Genomic DNA, 19,264 nt, shown 5'->3' on the forward strand with positions numbered 1-19,264 from the left:
CAGGAGATGTTTTGTTTTGGTCTGCTCTTGCTTTGGGTGCTGTTTTAACTTATAACAAGGGAGGGTGCGCGTTTGGTGGGGCGTTGAAAGTCTGTCGTTATTAATTTCCTGTTAATTTGTTAATCTGTTAGTTTAAATTAGTTCTAAAAATTTGATTTTGCATTTGCCCGTTGTTTGCATTTCCAACGGCGTAACTAATACTCCAACTACAAGTCAGTCGTCGTTGACCCAACAAAAACAAAATCATTACGAATAAATAATGGGTTAATAAAAAAGAGTCGGTGGAATAGGAGATATCGTGGAATTTGGATTTATGAAAGGGTATGGTCTGTCTGAGTTCCGTGTATTGGCCCACTTTGGGACACGTGCGATAGGACCCATACCCATGCCTACACCTCACACGCTCTGCCATTCGTTTTCAGGCGGTGCATCGTTGACTCACTGGTTCTACTTTTTCTTTTTCTGGTTACAATTACATTTACAGTTGAGTTAATCATCTTTTAATCACAAAACAATCTCCCATCCTTTTCATGTGTATGTTGTGTGTTAACATAATGCCGCTAGCTTACCTAGTTAGTTAATATAATATTACATATGAATTATAAATTAATATTCTTCGAATAATACTGTTTACATACATACTGTAAATGTCTTAATTGATTTATCAATGAGGTGCGACTATCATATTAAAAAGTTCTTCAAAATAAAAACATACGAAACGTGTGCAGTATTATTTTATATTGGTAACGTAACAATGGAGCAATTTAAACCTCATGATAAGTTTGAGAAAAAAGCTAAATTAAGGAAAGATTGCTCCCATATGGTAAGGTTTAATTTTCTTTCCTTATTAATATTTCTAAAAATTCCCACATTACCATTTGTGTATTTATTCCCTCTAAAACATATTTCGCGCCATATTTTTCCCTCCAAAACATAGTTCCCTCCATATTTTTGCCTCCAAAAAAATATTTTCCTTATGTATTTCCCTCCAATAATTATTTCCATTTATATTAATTTTCTTTCCAAAACAGAGTAATTATAGATGAAGTACACATTTTTTTATGAGAATGAAGTGCATTATGATGCATAAAACAACTCTAATAATGTTGAAAATCCAATTATCTCTACATCAAACTTGAACAAAGAGAAATTAAAATAAAAAGGGAATTGATGGAAGTAGGGAGTGTAATTAGTTTTTTTTAATGCATTTTTAGGAGTTTATTGTTTATTAAATTATTATTAGAATTTTGGGAGGAATATTAAACGAGTGGGTTGAGCAAACCGCCAAAAAGCAAAAAAAGGAGGTGAGTTGCGGAGAAAGTGGGTCCAGAAATCCGCATGAGGAGCACTCAGATCTATTAAACTGGAGCCAAACTCGAAAGCAAAAGACAGCGACTGAGTTAAAGTTTATTTACAAACACTATTTTGCAGCTTTACAAAGTAACTTCTCTCTCTCTCTAACCCCATTAACTTTCCAACTCCTTCGGCTTGCGGCTGCTTCAACTGTTCTTCGACTCTGCTCTCACTCAGGTACTCAAGGTCTCCAGCTTTTCCGTATCAAGCTCTTTCTGCTTTTGCTGTTATGGGTTCTTCTTTGTTTGCTCTCTGAGATCGATTTCTTAGATTATCTGTTCATTTCCGTTGTTTTAGGGTTTTAAGTTCCCTGAATCAGGTTTCCCCTGCTCCCTTTTGCTGTGAGAATTAAAATCCTTAACTTTTATGATGAGTTTAATTCAAAGTTCGAATCTTTTGTTGTCATGTAGGTAGTTATTGTTATATCTCATCTTCAGGGCATCTGGGTTATCTATTTAGATTTGCTTCTTTATTTTTTGTCTTGTTTTCTATTTTGATTTTCCTTTCCACCACAAGCCCTTTTTTTGTCTCTTTCGATTTCTGTTAATTTTCAACCAAATTTTCATGCAGGTTCAACTATCTCACATGGGTTTTATCTGAATTTAATTTCTGTTTTCAGTATCTACTTAAAATAATGATTTGCTGCCAAATTATACTTTTACTGATCAAGTTCCCATCTTCAGCTGCTATCCTTTCCCTGTATTTCAATTATGATTACAACTAGATGAGATAATGCTTTTTCTGCCAAATTATTCTTTTACTAATCAAGTTCTTCTTCAGCTGTTACCCTCACCATGGGTTCTGGAGATTGTATCAATGAACTAGATCAGTGCAAACTACCATCTCAGAAATCTTTGGAAAAATTGGATAGAGCTAGTGCTTTGGGGCTTCAGAAGGATGCTGCTGAGACACCAATGAAATTGATGGCAAATGGGATGGCTTCTCTGGGGCCTATTACTCCTAAAGCAGACAGAGAGAATGGGGATTTCACCATTGACTTCATATCTCCGCCCTCATTTTTAAAGAAACCGTCAATGGTGACCTGCCTCAGTTCCAACACCAATAGAAATGGGGATGACCCATTTGGTTGTTGTGCTGATGGTAGCAGCCCCAGGACACCAGTGGATGGTGTCTTCGATCCATTTGCCCCCGGTCGGGATGACCTGGCATTGGCACCCCGGTGTAAAAAAATTGTTAGTAAGTACAGAAGTGTGGTTGCTCGTCAGCTTAATTTTGATTCTCCTGTTCAAAGTTCAGAAGGTGAGATTTGGACTGATGTAGAATCTATTTCGGATGAGGAAATGTTTGAAGCGGTGTATGAAAATCTATTGGAAGTTATTGTATCCGAGCAAACTGAGGGAGTTTTTTCTGAATGTTCAAGGAAAGGTTGGGATTCTGATGACTGCAAAACACCTCCCCCAGAACCGCTTCTAAATGGAGTAGCTGAATCTTGTCCTGGCGCTCCCTTGAGGCCCTCAGGGAAATCAAGGAACATTGACTTGGGGTTAATCAGAAAGCTTGAATTCTAACACCAGCTGACTCATGCGGTTATATGCAGTGAATTTGCGAGAATTCGGGTACTTCTTTCCAACAGCTGATCATTTGCTAATTATCATTTCTGCCCTTCTTAGAGAATATGTTTCATAGGGATCAACTCAGTCTCTCTGTCTCTCTCTGTCTGACCTAGATTATACAGTAGTGCTAGCATTGTACAGTAGTTGTCGACCTTATTTATATTTTCAACCACAGGAAAAGACATTATTTTGATTTTAGCATTGGCTAGTACTCATCAGTTTTTACTCAGAATGTAAGACAAAGGGAGAAATAAAATAGAAACTTCTTCCTACTTCATCAATCATGTGCTGAACATATTCGTGTTTAATAGCTGTCTTATCAACTTTTGTATGCCTGAAATCTCTGCGCTTTATGATTCAGAGCTATAATTTGATGACCGGAATGATTGTCTATGTATATATTGCTCCACTTTGAATCTTGTTGGATGATAAGAATTGGGAAACTAATTGAATCAAGCTATTTTCTTCCTAGTCTTTTGGTAACTTGTTTATAGGATGTCTGAAACAGGGAGTTCTTTGTTTTCCATCTAGGATGCTAGCCATATGTTGAGCAGCACCAAGCGTGCTATAAACAAGGCTACTCTGTTTATGTTCCTTGGTTTTGTTTAACCCTTTATCTCTAGTTCTTGTATTTTCTCCGCAAGAATGAAATTGTCGATGCCGGTATATTTTTGTACGTGGATAAGCTAATGTGGAATCTGATGTCTTGTGCCCGATTTGATGGACAAAAGACATTGTTTTCACATGAATCTTGAGTATATCCCTGTTGGAGAATGAAGTTCTTTGAAATGAGATAGATGTCACTGAGTCTGTGTTTTCTGCTTTCATTCTTAGGAAAAGTTGTGGATTTTATTCAGTGTTGGTAGACTCTCTGTGATTTGTTTGTTTGGATGTTATAATGTAACGGGGTTCAGAAGCTGTTTGCTTTTGTTCCCCCTTCCCTTTCTGTTTTAGAAGTTAAAACAGCATGCTCTCAGCACAAGCTTTAACTCTGGGCAAAAAGTTCACGGGCTGTTTTGATGATGTTGGGTTTGGTGGGTAGGCTTAGAAAGCTCTGTCAGCGATTGGCATGTGCAGAAACGAGTCAGGCCCGTGAAGTCACCCATGCTGGCATATCAATATAAACTATAAAATATATGAACAAGGATCTCTGATTTTGGACATCATATGCGAATTTTTCCATATATTTTATTTTATTTTCGTGCATCAAAATAATCTATGTATGGTTCCCTTTCTCCAAGTTTCAACAAAAGAAAATAAAGAGTACAGAGAAAAGGACAAAAAGCTTCACAAAATTCAAAATAACCTGGGTTTAAGTTCATCCTAACTTTAACTCTGTGCATCATCCTAGCTCAAGCTGATCACAATCTGAAAAGTTTGCTTCTTTTTCCTCCATGGCAGCATAAAAATGCATAATTTACATGCCATTCTTTGGGTTTACTGGAATCTGCACCTTCTCACGAATCATTGAGAAGCAAGCAATATTCTTCTCCAATAAAACTCACAATCACAACTTGGCCTTGCTTTTACAAACTTGCCTCTTCACCGTCATGTCAGGAAAACCAATGGTCAATTGGCACTCGGATACAGCCACAGCATGCTTCTTGATGAACCCCAGCAAGGTAACCCTGCCCGGGATCCTCGTACGTGTTTCCAGCACAAACTCACCACCAAGCACATCACTGATCAAGTTGCTCATGTTGTTCGCCAGCCGGTCCGCCTGCAGCGTAAGGCGGCACGGCAGCGTGGAGTTGCCCCTCGCCGGGATAAAACCCGGGTACAAGTCAGCATCACCTACCTGGTTGCCTTGGTACAGAAGAAAAGTCTTGCCAGTGCCATGCTTGAAGCTGGCGTGGTTTCTGTTCTCCACAAGGATCATGAGGTCGAGAGTGATGTTGAGCTCAATCTGAACGGCGGGGAATGAGATACGAGGAGCCACGCCGTCGACAGATGCAGACAGGATCTGGGTTCTTGGCTGTTTGGTCTTGAACACAGTTAAGGCCAAGATCAAGGCAATGATGAAGAGCAGCAGGATTAAGAAGAGGACAACCCCAATTGCAATGAGACAGGAGCGCTTTCTCTTGTTGGGTTTGGTGAGGTGGTCGCTGTTTTCTGTCATGGTTTTGATTGAACAAAGGTGTTTGATAAATTTGAAGTTTGTTCGTTGAAGACTTGAGAAAGAGAGACAAAGATGAAGAGGTAACAGAGGAAGAATGAGTTGCAGAGGGGTTTGTATTTAGATCGGTTTTGGGTTCTTCTTCCAATTAAAATTGTAGGTGGTTGGGGATTGGGACTTGATTTTAATGCGCGACCCCCCAACCCCCCTCCAATCCAACGGCCAGCTAACAACTAACTCAGCTTTCCTCGGGTCACCGCCTTTTAATTGCTTCCCCACCCGCTATTCTTTTTCTTTTTTTCTTTTTGTTTCCAATAGCAAACCAATTTTTCTGTTATGCTAGTTTGTCACATATCCCCGCCCGTGATGAGATTCGGTATAACAGATGATTATTTGCTCAACTTCTCTGATTTGTCTGATTTGATCAGTTGACAGTGAGTTCGTCTCCTTACAGCAAGTTCGAATTCCTCTTTTTGTAAATTAGAGTAATTTAGACTGATCGCTTATATATATTAATATAACTTCTCTAATTTGCTTGCATGTCTTCCTCAAATCCAGCGGTGTTCGTATTAACAGCATCGTATACTTGCAAGCTTAAATAATTTTAAGGCGGCTTTAAAGAGAAGGGAAAAGATTGTGGCCGGTTGATGTGCCAATGCAACGAGGGTGGAAATAGTATGGTCTCTCATTGTTTGGTTTGAAAAACGACAACATGCACACTACCCAATATGCATGTGTGTAGAGAGAGAGAGAGAGAGAGAGAGAGAGAGAGAGATCGCGTAAGCGAAGTAAGACTTTTGGGGAAGGGCACCTAAGCAATGTGGACTTTTGGGAGCTTCGATGAGTCTCAAATTCTGAACTCAGAAAACACCACAATTCACACAATTAATTTGATGAGCAAATTGCAAACAAAAAAACCAAAATCGAAACCAATCTAATAAAACTTTGTTGGGTATGAAAATTGCCATATGACACAAGTTTGGTGTTACTTTGGGGCGTTGGTTTGGAATGGGATGCTTTCACTTTTTGTTTTTTTTTTAATAATGTTTTTGTGTTAGAATGTTCCCTTGTAACTTGTTTAAGCAGCAAAGAAACAATACCAATGCCTAAAAGACAAAAAAAATTCAGAATCTTTATTCATTTGGGCAATGCTTCTCTCGAACAGTCTTGCTACAAACATTGATATCAAATTGGCATGAGCTGGTAGAGACCGCGTCCGTATGAAACTTGAAGATTTTGAGAAGAGAAAACAATCTGCCAGAGATTTTGATTTGAATGTTGAAGGGCAATGTACCAGCCAAAATGTCCGACTGAATCATAATTAGCTCCGATTCTCCCTGCAAACGATCAGCTAAATTACTAGCGAGCATTAAGTTCGCGGTTTTGGTGACAGCCTTCGATATCACTCCTGCTTCTATAAGAGCCTCACCCACCAACACACCCCTGTAAACCAAGAGCACTGTGCTGTGGGTGTACTTGAAGGCCACACCATTGGGGTTCATCACAGACATGTTCACATCCACACTGATTTCGGGCACATTACGTGACATGTCGATGTGTCTTAAGGCCACGACGTCCACCGTTGTTATGGGGGTCATTTTCTTGTACACTGTCATGGATAGAAGCAGCAGTATAATCGATATGAGCATAAGAACAGAGGTCACTGCCGGACAGATGACTGTGAGCCGGACCATCTTTTTTCTAATTACTTCCTTGTTGAAGAAGGCAGCTTTAAATGCTTAATTTGTATCATTTACCTCGCATGTCCTCCTTAACTTCTGCATGCCCTTCCTCCCCAATTTGCTATTAAATTATTCAAATTATCCAACTGTATGTTGTAAATTATTCAAACATGCTTAAAGAATTTTAAGCCGTAATAGATGGAAAGCGTAAAAGTTGTGTTTGATGTGAAAATGCAGAGACTAGAGTGAAAAATATATGTATATTTATTAGATACTCAATACTACCACTTAATTCCAACTCATATCAAAAGAAAAATACTTGAGAAATTATAGCACCAAACATGTATGTAATTAAAAGATTTATTTAACCCTACAGAGCAAGAAAAGATCATAAGTTGCTCTATGCGCACTTGGGGTCCCCAATAGTCTTGCTCTTGACATCGATATCGAAACCACATAAGCCGGTGGAGATCACAGTGACACCAACCACGCGGAAAACCTTCACTTTGCCGGAGATTTTGGTGTAAGTGTTGAAGGGCACCATACCCCCTGCCACGTCCATATGAATGGCGGGGTTCCCTTGCATACGCTCAGCCAAAATGGTGAGCGTGACGGTCATGGATTTAGTGGCGCCGGGGGCTATCTCCCCGACTTCTATGACCGCCTCCCCGACCATAACACCTCTATAGAGCAAGAATGCAGTGTTTTTTGTGGGCCTGAAGGCATACTTGTTGGGGTTCCTCACAGAGAGATTCAAATCCACAGTGAGTTTAGGCACATCCTGAGAAATTTGAAGGTCCCTTAAGACCACCCCATTCAGCATGGTTATGGGGTCCTTTCCTCTGTACACTGTCAACGATAGAATCCCCATTATAAGTGCTACTGAAATCACAAGACCCGCGGCCATCGCCATGGCGATGTATTGGGGCTTTCCTCCTAGTTTCTTCATGATACTTTCCCCCCGCGTTTCTTCCATTGTTTAACTTCTCCAACACAATATACCAGGCGATTTGTTCTTGCTGTGTTTTGCATACCATGCTCTGAACATCTTTTATAGCCTCAAATTTGCCCTCTTCCTTAATTAACTTATGCATGCCCTTTCTTTCTTCGTCATTAAGTTGCTCAAATCGAACCGTATCTTGATTACAGCGTGCTTAAAATTTATATCGTGTACAAGCATGCTTAAACAAGTTTAAGGCCCAGCTTGAAGGGAAGCATAATGCAGAGAGGGAAAAATTGTGATCTTATTTGCTATGGAAAGCAACAAATGCATGCCATGCATACTATATGCTGTTAACCCCCAAAATGTGTTTGTTTTAAGGCTCCAAACAGAGAAGGGAGACAGAGCAAATTTGGACATAGATTTGTACATAGCAGGAAGACTTTCAAATTAAAATACACTGGTTCTCAACTCTCACAAGTGTTTTGTGAGCAAATTGTCTCATTCTTTCAGGCACTTGGTTCTTTTCAGAATTTAGTCAAACTGAAAATGACAAGAGCTTTCTTTCTTCTTAAATTGAAGTATATATCAACTGAGTATCCAGAACATTGATTGAAAATATACAGGCCAACTTTCACCAAAAGTAGTATCGTTGAGAAGTCTTAGTGTATTTCTGGTTCAATTGTTTGATCTACAAGGTTTGCAAGATAAACAACTGTATTTCTCTGTCAGAATACTCGTTCACAAGAATAGTCTCGAAATTAACATTTATTTCAGAAATAATATCAATGTTTTACAGTTCAAATTGATAGTATGACAACATAACAAACGACGATATAACATTATTAGATACAAAAGGTTATAGAAACAGCTCAATATCGAGTAATTCAAGATGCTGAAAATTGTGATTAATTAGTCACACAGTCCAGTCTTTCAAGTGAATTTTAGAAGGTTCCATCTCTAAGCACCATTCAAGACTGAGTAGCCCCATTGTCTGATCTTCAAGGGTCAGATTTTCTGCACCTTTTGAGTGCTCCTCCTCTGCATTTACATTTAAAATCTGCTGCCATTGCAGAAAACAAGAACTCCTCATCTGGTTCTTGAGGATTCAGAGCCAATATGTTCCGCAGGTGTCCAAAGCATTCCTTCAGGGAACACGATGAAGCAGCAGTGCATCGGTGGCATTTTACGTGGACTTTATGATCGCAGGGGAGATCGAAGGATTTATCCGATTTGATTTGTATGTCAACCTTAACTTCTGCATGTCCTTCGTACCCCATTTGCTTTTAAATTATTGAAATCCAACATATCTTGAATTCTGCAGCATGCATATGCTTAAAGGATTTTAAGCCCGAATTGAAGGGAAGCGCAAACGTTGTGTTTGATGTGAAAATGCAGAGACTAGAGTGAAAAATATAATCTTATTTTCAGTAAAAAGGGACAAATTAACAAATCCAGAATGCAACTTTATCAGTTACGTAGAAGGTAGAAACAACCTAATTATTACAACCAATTCTGAATCATATAAAAAGAAAAAAAACTTTACAAATTAGAGCACTGAACATGTAACCCCACAGAGCAAGAAAAAGAATTCTAAGTTAGCGTTCTATGAACACTTGGGCTCCCCAACAGTCTTGCTCTTGACATCAACAGCAAAACCGCATAAGCCGGTGGAGATCACATTGACCTTAACCATGTTGAACACCTTCACTTTGCCGGAGATTTTGGTGTAAGTGTTGAAGGGCACCATACCCGCCTTCACCTCCATATAAATCTCGGGATTCCCCTGCAAACGCTCAGGCATAATGGAGAGCGTGACAGTCATGGATTTAGTGGTGCCGGCGGCTATCTCTCCTGTGTCTATAACTGCCTCGCCCATCGGCGCACCCCTATAGACCAAGAGTGCAGTGCCTTTGGTGGGCCTGAAGGCCTCCTTGTTGGGGTTCTTCACAGAGAGATTTAAATCTACGGTGAGTTTAGGCACTTTGTGAGAAATGTGCAGGTCCCTTAAGACCACCCCATCCACCATGGTTATGGGGTCCTTTCCTCTGTAAACTGTAACCGATAGGATCACCGTTATTATGAATGCTGTGATCACAAGAACCCCAACCACCGCAGCGGCTATGGGTACAGGCTTTCCTAGTTTCTTCATGATCCCTTCCTCCCTCTTTTCCTCCATTGTTTTACTTCTCCAACACAACACCAGGCGATTTGTTCTTTCTGTGTTTTGCAGCGGCTATGGTGTGCTTGCATACAATGCTTTGAACATCTTTTATAGCCCCATTTGCCTGGCATGTCTCTTTCATAATTAACTTCTGCGTGCCCTTTCCTTTCTTGGTCATTAAGTTGCCCAAATCGAACCGTATCTCGATCACAGCATGCTTAATTTTATCTTGTATCAGCATAACAGAGCAAAATGGGACAAAGATTCGTACTTTGCAGGAAGACTTGGAAAGTAATATAAACTGGTACACAACTCTCACCAGTATTTTGTGATCAAATTGTCTCATTCTTTCACACACTTGGTTTTTCAGAATTTGGTCAAAGTTTGAGCAAATTATCATAGCATGTAGAAATTACAGGAATGGCAGATAGGTTTTTGGATAGACGAAATATTGATAAAATGTTTTACCAGTACCATCAGCAGAAAATCCAACTGAAATTGACAGAACCAATTGTTTTTCAAAGGTTCTACAGAACACTCTTTCACAACACTTGTCTAGAAACTAATATTTTATTTAGAAATACCAACGTTCTAATTCAATTAATAGTATGACAATATAACATAATACAATAAACTATTTCGTAATATAACATTATTATATACAAGGTGATAGAAACAACTAAACATCAATGATGTCTACCAAGTAATTCAAATTTGAAAATCATATTAAAAAGGGAAGATAATTTATATTTAACCAGTGCGCTAAACATACCAAAATATGTCGCCCCATCACAACATGAGGGCTTGTAGTAGAGCAGTCACCAGCCACGAGCAGACAAGCCATATGCAAATCCAGAAAATAAGAAATCCCAGAAGCAAACACAAAAAAGATCACAACTTTGTCTTTCTTGTGCACTTCTGCTCCCCAACTGTCTTATTACTCACATTGATACTGACATCGCAGGAGGAGGTAGAGATCACGTGAAACTTGAAAATTCCAAAAATGACAACTTTGCCCGATACTTTGGTCAAAGTGGTGAAAGGCAACTTACCGGCCATCACGTCCGAAAAGAGCTCCGATTTTTCCAGGAACCGGTCCGCCATAATGGTCAGCGTCACGTTCATGGGCTTGGTATGGTCCGCCGATATCTCACCCGACCCGATTCGGCCCTGGCCCACCAGCTCCCCTCTGTAGTTCAACAAAGCGCTGCCGCTTTTGTACTTGAAGCCCGCTTTGTTCGGGTTCTTCACGGATAGATCCACGTCCAGCGTCAAGTTCACGTCCACGCTGAGTCGGGGAATGTTGAGCGCCACGTCGAGGTCTTTCAAAACGACGGAATTGATTGTCATTTCGGGCTCCCTGGCTTTGAACACCGTGAAGCAGAGGATCACGAGTACGACTGTTGCGACCAGAACGACAGCTGTCACCGCCAGGCAGATGGTTCTGCACTTCCGAGATTGGCGGCGAGGATCTCCGCCGCCGCCGCCCGCCGCTTTGAATGATCTTTCTTCTTCCTTTGATGAGGACGCCACTTCCATCTCACTAATGAAAGTATGAAACCCCAAAGAGATTTATTGTGACAAGTTTCTGAATTGAAAAGATTCTGGATTGCCAATATATATATATAGAAAGATGGAAGCTTTTGGCGTTGGAGCGAGGATGCTTCAGTCGTGAGCTGACCAATTGGCGGTTTGAGTTGAGCCTCACAGTAGCTCCAAAACGTGTCAATGGGGGCTTTTGGGGACCCTTTATAGAGCCACCTAGCCTAATCTTATAAATATAATATAATATATTTCTAAGATTAGAATGGTGAAACATTTGAAATAAAATCGTGGAAAGAAAGTGATTTTAATTTATTCAAAATCTTTTTATGTTTATTCTTACTTAGGTATAACTTGTAAGTAGGGGATGATAGTGATTAAATTAATAAGTCTCTGTGGTTAGGCCGTCTGGATCTTAATGACAAGAGGAAGGTAGGCAGATGCAAATTGCAATGGTGGGCTCCCTGCACTTTCAAACTTCAAACCTTGGTGTTCTTAATCAAGTAAACGCAACTTAGATTAGAAACCCTAAAAGGGGTCGGTGGAGCAATTGAAACACGCTAATTCAGTAATGGTTGATGCCTTAATGAGTCGATGGCTAGATGGATCCACCACACTAGTAGCTTTAGTTTAGTCATTGTTATAGCAACAGGTTTATAGCTTTAATTTGATACGCTCATATTTCAAAATCAAAGGATAAGGATTAAATGGACTTCGATCGCAAACCACAAAATTTGGTGGGATTTATTAATTCACTGTTGGAAATGAGCAAAGACAAAAAAAATATATCCTTAATAGATACGACAATAAGTCTTTGTTCTTTAATTTGTTAATTTTGTGATACAATTAAAAGTCATCGTGTCTTAAATTTGAGGATCGACACGCATTAGATACACTACCATGCAAAAAAATAAAAAAATAAAAAAATACGACAATAAAATGAGTGGCGTGAACAAAAAAGCCTTTGGGAGGGAGACAATACAAAAGACGTAATTTTCAGAAGAAAAGTTTGCAACGTAGAAGATAGATATGTTCACGGCGGCTTGAGGTGGCGAATTGTTGCATGTGGTTGGTAGGGAAGATTTTCCGGCCCATATTTTGGGCTTCTGGGCAATATTGGGTGTGCATGTTATAATAAACATTTTGGGCTTATGGGCTTTGCTTTTTCTCAACTTCTTGACACCAAACCAAACAAGCGCACACACACACACAACACATCAACTGACACATAGCATAAATTGCAGGACATGACAAAAACACAAATTGCAGCCGTTATTTGATAGGGAGAGAGCGACCCTTTTGTTTTTCTGTGATTTTCCGATCAACCCATCTCTTACATGATTATATTAAAGCCTCTGCTTTTGTAGTTGGGCAAGCCTTGATGTTGCTTTAGTGGTGGTAGGTTGAAACTTACAAGGCTATGGCCGCAGCAGCGTCTAGGTGGGCCATTTTACTGAACAACGCAGCAAAAGGCAGTGCAGATGTTGACTTGATTGGTAAGTAATATGGATAATTTGGGTTTGGAAATTGGGCAAAAAAATTGAATGAATGCATGGAAGAGAGTAGGCGCAGGGTGTGGTGGTAGGTGCTTCAACATTCAAAAAGATACAATATTTTATTACCTAACAATCTTCACAAAACAGAAGTATACATTTATACTGTGTGTGAAGCTGTAAACTGTACTAGGACTGTGGGATAGGGAAAACAAGCACATCTACTATGGCCATTTTCTATGGGTTTATTTGTATTTATTTATTATTTTAGAAAATAAATAATAAAAGTTTAGATATTGAAGGATTAAGGTAGTTGAAGAAGATGGGGTCCATGGGAATGGTAATGGGGAGTGAACTGGAGCGGCGGGTGGTGGAGCTGGTGACGGCGAAGCAGAAGGAGAGCCCAGTGGTTTGGGCCATGGAAGTGGGCAACTGGGTTGAGGCAGTTCCAAGCATTGAGTTGGGGGAGGTGTTGGTTTCCCAACTCTGTTTCCAACACAACCGGCCTTCCCTTTGGAAGTTTCTAGACCATGCTCTCTCCTCAGGCCTCCTCTGCCCTCTCCATGTCCTCTCCATTTTGTCTTCCAGGTACCCATCATTTCCCTTCCAATTCTCAGCTCTCACATTGGCCTTGTCATGGTTTTGTTGATTGGGGATTGCTTTGCAGGGTGGTTCCTCATAGACGGGCTCAGCCAGAAGCTTATAGACTCTATCTTGAACTCCTAAGGAGATATGCGTTTTCATTTGGTCCACTTGCTGGTGATGCTTACAAAGAAAAGTGAGTGTGCCAAATCTCAATTTCTGCTCTATTTTGATTTGCTATCATTGAATTCAATACCTTTATGTGGTGCTATATGAATTATTTGGTGTAAGCATAATCTCTGTTACCATTATGTTTGGGTATTTATCATTGGGTTTGTCTTATTTTATTTCAGGTTTTCAAACTTGGTAGAAAGTTTCCATCTTGGTTTAGATGGTTTAATTTGGTTTCAATTAACATGGGTCGAAATGCTTGCAAAAGGGATGCAGGCATTGCTAGCATGATTTTTGTATCAATCAATTGAATGAACTGCTGAAATTTTGCTTTTTTCTATCTTGCAGGATAACAGAATCGATTGATGCTGCCCTTCAACTTTCTCAGACATTTAAGGTTCATGTTGTCAAGCTTGGACATGCATTGGTCCTGTTCTTTTTCAGTGTAATTATTAGCTTGATTGATAGCACATTGGATGATTGGGGATTCAAGATGACATCTCGAAAGAGACCGAGATCAGCTTTTGGAGGTTCAGACAATGATATGGAAATTGATTCCATGGAAAGTCAAAATCTCAAAATTAAAGAACATCATGAACGGATAAGGAAAAGGAATTCTCTTTTGGCCATAGAGGTGCTGGCGAAACTAACAGAAAGCAGAAAATCTTTGGTTCTCCTTCGACTTGTTCACTTGAACATGTATGCCTCTCATTCTTAATATTTGTCACCTTCAATTTGTAGATGTATTAAGAATTCAACCATGCAAATTTTGGCAACGCATGATATTTAAAAAAAAAAAAAAATCTTACATATTGCTCTATCACTGCACATAAAAAAATATTTATATGAACAAGGATGCCTGTTGAGTGTTGGGAGACTAATAATAAATTTTCTGTTTAATCTTCTTTTATTCATAGGCCTGAAAGATTCAATGGCCTCCTGCAGAGGCTACGGTTTCTCAAAGGCCGTCAATTGGCATCCTCAGATTTGAATTCTGCGTTGCAACTATTGGCAAGATTGTCTGCCAACATCCATAGTGTCTTGGGTTTTAAATACCAGTTAAATAAGCACCGGCTCTTTGGTGTGCTTCTTGATATTGGTTCTCGGAAGCCAGTGTTTCACTGCAATTCTGGATTTGGTCACTCCACTTGTTGGGTCCGTTTTGATATATACATGGAGAATGCAATGGATGGCAAGCAACTTTCTATTAAATCATTTATTGATATACTTGCAGGTAAAGTCCCTTTGAAGAGTCTCATATGAATTCATATCTGATATAATTTCTTTAATTATATGTATGTAAAATGTATGCATGCCTATATGCCTTTAGATTCATTTTAACAGGAAAAAAAAATATTTAAGGAAACTGCAAGAAATTCAATTATTTCCTAATTCCACCGACCTAACTGCAGAAGGAATTTTGACGCTCCAAGTATTTAACCAGGCAAGCTGGCAAGAAACCTTCCTAGAACTCTGGCTCTCAGCCCTTCGACTTGTGCAACGAGTTGAGACTTCTCCATGTTAACATATCTTGTAACAGAAAAGAAAATGAAGATAGATAGTTACCTTCTCCTTCATTCTTCATTTGCAGGAACGTGATCCTCTTGAAGGCCCTATACCACATCTTGAGGCCCGTCTTTGTGTCCTTTTGTCTATTGTCCCCTTGGCCATTGCTAATGTTTTGGAGGATAAGATCAAAGTGAATTCCTCTTCTATTGAGGGAGATACAGTGTCTGGGAATATGGAGAGTGGATATGGAGATGAAATGGATGGCAAAGCTAATACTTCAAGGAAGCAGGGACTGATTTCTTCTCTACAGGTCCTTGGAAACTTCTCTGGCCTTTTATGCCCTCCTTCATCAGTAGTTAATTCATCTAATATTGCCGCAACAAAAGCAGCTCGCTTTATACTTAATTCCAAGAATGAAAAGGATGCATCAGGTGGAGGCAGTGATGTTGATACCAGTATAAAATCAGGTTTGTCTTGGAAATCTGTAGTCCGCTTTTAATCTCACCTCAGATTTTGAATCGATCAGTGGTTAATGCATATGTATTTTAGGCGTGAATCTCTTATTGAAGAAAAAGTGTACACATGGATCTTGTTTGCTGTCTATAAAGCTTTGGTGCTTTCTGTAATAATTTTGCAAATGAGTCATATGTTTTTCAGGCGGTGACATGAGGCACCTTATTGTGGAAGCTTGCATTGCAAGAAACTTAATCGACACATCAGCATATTTTTGGCCCGGTTATGTGTCTGCATCCACAATCTCACTGTCAGATACATCACCAGTTCAAAAATCTCTTTGGTCAACTTTCATGGAAGGGGCACCATTGAGGGATTCCCTAATAAAATCCCTTATCAGGACCCCAGTTTCAAGGTATAATGAAAAATATCTGAATATAATTGTAATGCGAGCTGATCTTTTGCTGATTAGTTTCTCCTTTGTTCTGCTGTTCAAGTTTAGCAGAGGTAGAGAAGTTATATCATATTGCATTGACTGGGTCCGAGGAGGAGAAGTCTGCCGCCGCAAAGATCCTATGCGGTGCATCTCTCAAAAGTGGATGGAACATTCAGGTTGAACAATCATGCAGTAACACTAAAAAATTTACATTTGGCTATGTTTCGAGTCCTGTTATATCTATTATAAGCCTAATGGTGTCTTTTATCCTCATGTCACTCTTCAAGTTTGCTAATGGCACCTTTAATATCTTGGGCTTCAAGTTCTAAATGTTAACAATGTTATGGCTGTTAAGAAAAATTATTTATTAAGAAAATTAAATTTTGATTTCTGAACTTTGTTGTTTTCAGGAACATGTGGTGCACTTTGTGGTCAAGCTTCTTTCTCCTCCTGTACCTCCCAATTATAGTGGATCAAGAAGTCACTTAATTGATTATATGTCAATGTTGAGTGCTCTCCTTTTCGGAACTTCCTCCGTTGATACAGTTCATATACTTTCTTTGCATGGTATGGTGAGTGAAGAAGTCTCATGCCATCTCAATTGGTATCATAAAATAATTTGAGCTTAGAATGCCTTACTATTGATTCAACTAAGTCATAAGAAGTTGAAGTTCGGACATTCTTATGCCTACAGGTCCCTGAAGTTGCAGCTTCTTTAATTACGCTTTGTGAGGTCTTTGGATCACTTAAGCCTGCATCAAGTAACAAATCAAGCATTGGTGATGAGTCCTCTCTTTACATGGTTTTTTCTTTAGCATTTCTTTTTCTTCTTCGTCTATGGAAATTCTATAGACCACCTCTTGAGCAATACATTACGGAGAGAGGAGGAGCAGTTGGAGGAGTGCTGACTTTGGAGTATCTTTTGTTATTGCGCAATGGCCACACTGCACCTGCTCGGAATGAAACAAACAGCAGCAGGGATCAGCTTGAATCAGCATCTCGAGAACCTATGTACATTGATTCTTATCCGAAATTACAAGCCTGGTATTGTCAAAACAAGTCTTGTATAGCTTCAACACTTTCTGGTCTCTCTAGTGGAAATCCCGTTCATGAAGTTGCTAATAAAATATTAAGTATGATTTACTGGAAAATAACTAGAACTGGGGACCCATCAAGTAACTCTTCTGGACCATCAAGCAGCAGCATTAGTGGCTCTCCTGCAGATACTGGAGAGGACGTGTGTCAGAGACCAATGCTTCCTGCTTGGGAGATACTGGAAGCCATTCCTTTTGTTCTTGAGGCTATTTTAACTGCCTGTGCCCATGGTAGGCTTTCATCCCGGGACCTGACAACAGGTTAGTTGGATTACTGCACTTGTTAATCCAGGCTCATTATGTGGTTTTTTCCTTTTTTCTTTTTTCTTTGTAATTTCTTCTGTTTCTTTCATCAGCTCATGAACATGTAACTCTCTTGACACTTCAAACAAAAATTAGAGTGTTTAGTGATATTTTAAGATTTTATTCATGAAAGTCCTTCTTATGAGCCCTTAAACGCTTGCAGGGCTGAGAGACCTTGTTGAGTTTCTTCCTGCTTCCCTTGCTGCCATTATTAGTTACTTCTCTGCAGAAGTTACCCGTGGTATTTGGAAACAAGTGGCTATGAATGGAATAGATTGGCCTAGTCCAGCAGCGATTCTTCAATCAGTTGAATCTGAAATAAAAGAAATACTCAATGCTGTTGGTGTCAATGTTCCAAGCTGTGGTAATTTAACTCCTCTTATTTTTGTTTTGTTCGTATGGTTTGTTCTGATTATCCTATTCTGGTGCTGTAGCCCCTCACACACAAACAGACTCACAGAGAGTGACAATGACTGGTTCAATTTACGTACTGTCATACTAACTTTAGAATGTCTTCTGCCTCTCTGTTGCTAAAACCTTTTCAATGCCTTGCAGGGATTTCAACTGTAATGCTTCCACTTCCACTGGCTGCTCTTGTGAGTTTAACCATTACTTTTAAACTCGAGAAGAGCCTCGAATACATACATGCTGTTGCTGGGCTGGCCTTGGAGAACTGTGCATCAGGTTGTCCTTGGCCTAGCATGCCTATTGTAGGCTGTTTGTGGGCTCAAAAGGTCCGCCGCTGGCATCACTTCATTGTTGTATCATGTTCTCGCTCTGTATTTAGACAGAACAAAGATGCTGTTGCGCAGCTTCTGAGAAGTTGCTTCTCCTCATTCCTTGGATCGCTCCATGCTTCAACCTCTTCATTGTCCAGTCAAAGCAGTGTGAATGGTCTGTTGGGCTTCACCATTGCAGACATCGGCGCTTGTCCTTCCGTAGCACCTGGATTTCTATACCTACGTTCTTGTCGGACAATACACGTTGTGCAGCACGTGAACGATGTGATTGTAGGACTTGTAGCAGAGTATGCTGCGAAACTAGCTGAGAGATGTGCAAGCACAGATTCCCCTCACTTGATGTCTAGCCAAGCATCACTGTCCCTAGCCATTGCAAAGGCGAAGGAGGTAGCCTCACTTGGTGCAAGCCTCTTGTGCGTGGCAGGCGGAGTTCAGCTGGTTCAAGAACTGTACAGGGAAACAATCCCAACCTGGTTACTCTCATCAAAGGAAGAGAAGCTCGGGGAGGTGAACGCTGTGTCTTGCGTAATGGAGGGGTATGCAATGGCATATCTGGTGATCCTGTCAGGTTCCATTGAATGGGGCATTGGAGACAACTTGCCTTCACGGACACTCTCAAGAAGGGCCAGGATTGTTGGGAGCCACATGGATTTTCTGGCAGGGGTGTTGGAGGGAAACATATCACTTGGCTGTGATCCTGCAACTTGGAAAGCTTATGTTTCTTGTTTGGTGGGCTTAATGGTGAACTTTGCTCCGGCGTGGATTCGGGAAGTGAAGGTGGAGACGTTGAGGAAATTAGCCAGTGGATTGAGAGGGTGGCATGAATGTGAGCTGGCCCTTTCTCTTCTTGAAAGAGGTGGGCCTTCAGCCATAGGCTCTGCCGCCGAATTAGTTTATGTGTTGGATGGAGTTTGAATTCAAACTCAATCCAAGATGTAGAATGTAGTGATTTTAATCTATCGATTTGGTACTTATACGATGTTGCAATTTAGCCTCCAAATTTGGTTAGCAATCCGATTGGCTTTTTTATTTCAGTTTTGCCCGCAAACAAAATTTAAGACGTAAATGTAAATGTAAGAAAAAAACTTAGAGAAGTACCACTAAATTAAGAG

The 19,264-nt window shown here is 40.0% G+C and overlaps 7 protein-coding genes across 8 annotated transcripts; 2 read left to right on the forward strand and 5 right to left on the reverse strand.

Annotated features, from left to right (window-relative positions):
* Positions 1-1,342: 1,342 nt before the first annotated feature.
* LOC117629941 (cyclin-dependent protein kinase inhibitor SMR11-like) lies at positions 1,343-3,398 on the forward strand. Its single transcript, XM_034362618.1, has 2 exons — positions 1,343-1,530; positions 2,134-3,398. The coding sequence occupies exon 2, from the start codon at positions 2,148-2,150 to the stop codon at positions 2,880-2,882; it is 735 nt and encodes a 244-aa protein (XP_034218509.1). The 5' UTR covers positions 1,343-1,530; positions 2,134-2,147; the 3' UTR covers positions 2,883-3,398.
* A 683-nt stretch (positions 3,399-4,081) lies between these two features.
* Positions 4,082-5,319, reverse strand: LOC117629942. Its single transcript, XM_034362620.1, has one exon. It carries the CDS (start codon positions 5,044-5,046, stop codon positions 4,435-4,437), a length of 612 nt encoding a protein of 203 aa, XP_034218511.1. The 5' UTR covers positions 5,047-5,319; the 3' UTR covers positions 4,082-4,434.
* An 857-nt stretch (positions 5,320-6,176) lies between these two features.
* Positions 6,177-6,737, reverse strand: LOC117630562. Its single transcript, XM_034363266.1, has one exon. The coding sequence runs from the start codon at positions 6,735-6,737 to the stop codon at positions 6,177-6,179; it is 561 nt and encodes a 186-aa protein (XP_034219157.1).
* Positions 6,738-7,125: 388 nt separating this feature from the next.
* On the reverse strand, positions 7,126-7,638 carry LOC117630564. The gene has a single exon (XM_034363267.1). It carries the CDS (start codon positions 7,636-7,638, stop codon positions 7,126-7,128), a length of 513 nt encoding a protein of 170 aa, XP_034219158.1.
* Positions 7,639-9,067: 1,429 nt separating this feature from the next.
* LOC117632690 lies at positions 9,068-11,677 on the reverse strand. The gene is made up of 2 exons (XM_034366239.1): positions 10,602-11,677; positions 9,068-10,046 (listed from the first exon to the last, which is right to left on the reverse strand). Exon 1 carries the CDS (start codon positions 11,366-11,368, stop codon positions 10,721-10,723), a length of 648 nt encoding a protein of 215 aa, XP_034222130.1. The 5' UTR covers positions 11,369-11,677; the 3' UTR covers positions 9,068-10,046; positions 10,602-10,720.
* Positions 9,272-9,844, reverse strand: LOC117630565. The gene has a single exon (XM_034363268.1). It carries the CDS (start codon positions 9,842-9,844, stop codon positions 9,272-9,274), a length of 573 nt encoding a protein of 190 aa, XP_034219159.1.
* Positions 11,678-12,937: 1,260 nt separating the features above from the next.
* Positions 12,938-19,186, forward strand: LOC117633159 (mediator of RNA polymerase II transcription subunit 33A-like). 2 transcript variants are annotated; one of them, XM_034366852.1, is made up of 12 exons: positions 12,938-13,452; positions 13,532-13,642; positions 13,966-14,316; positions 14,535-14,851; positions 15,030-15,121; positions 15,209-15,593; positions 15,784-15,994; positions 16,077-16,191; positions 16,426-16,587; positions 16,710-17,370; positions 17,576-17,776; positions 17,968-19,186. In XM_034366852.1, exons 1-12 carry the CDS (start codon positions 13,187-13,189, stop codon positions 19,065-19,067), a joined length of 3,972 nt encoding a protein of 1,323 aa, XP_034222743.1. In that variant the 5' UTR covers positions 12,938-13,186; the 3' UTR covers positions 19,068-19,186. The 2 variants fall into 2 exon arrangements, with proteins under 2 accessions (XP_034222743.1, XP_034222744.1); XM_034366853.1 differs by lacking the exon at positions 17,576-17,776 and having other exon boundaries at positions 13,048-13,452.
* The last annotated feature ends 78 nt before the right edge of the window (positions 19,187-19,264 follow it).

Source organism: Prunus dulcis, chromosome 6 (assembly GCF_902201215.1).
Source record: "Prunus dulcis chromosome 6, ALMONDv2, whole genome shotgun sequence".
Lineage (NCBI taxonomy): Eukaryota > Viridiplantae > Streptophyta > Magnoliopsida > Rosales > Rosaceae > Prunus > Prunus dulcis.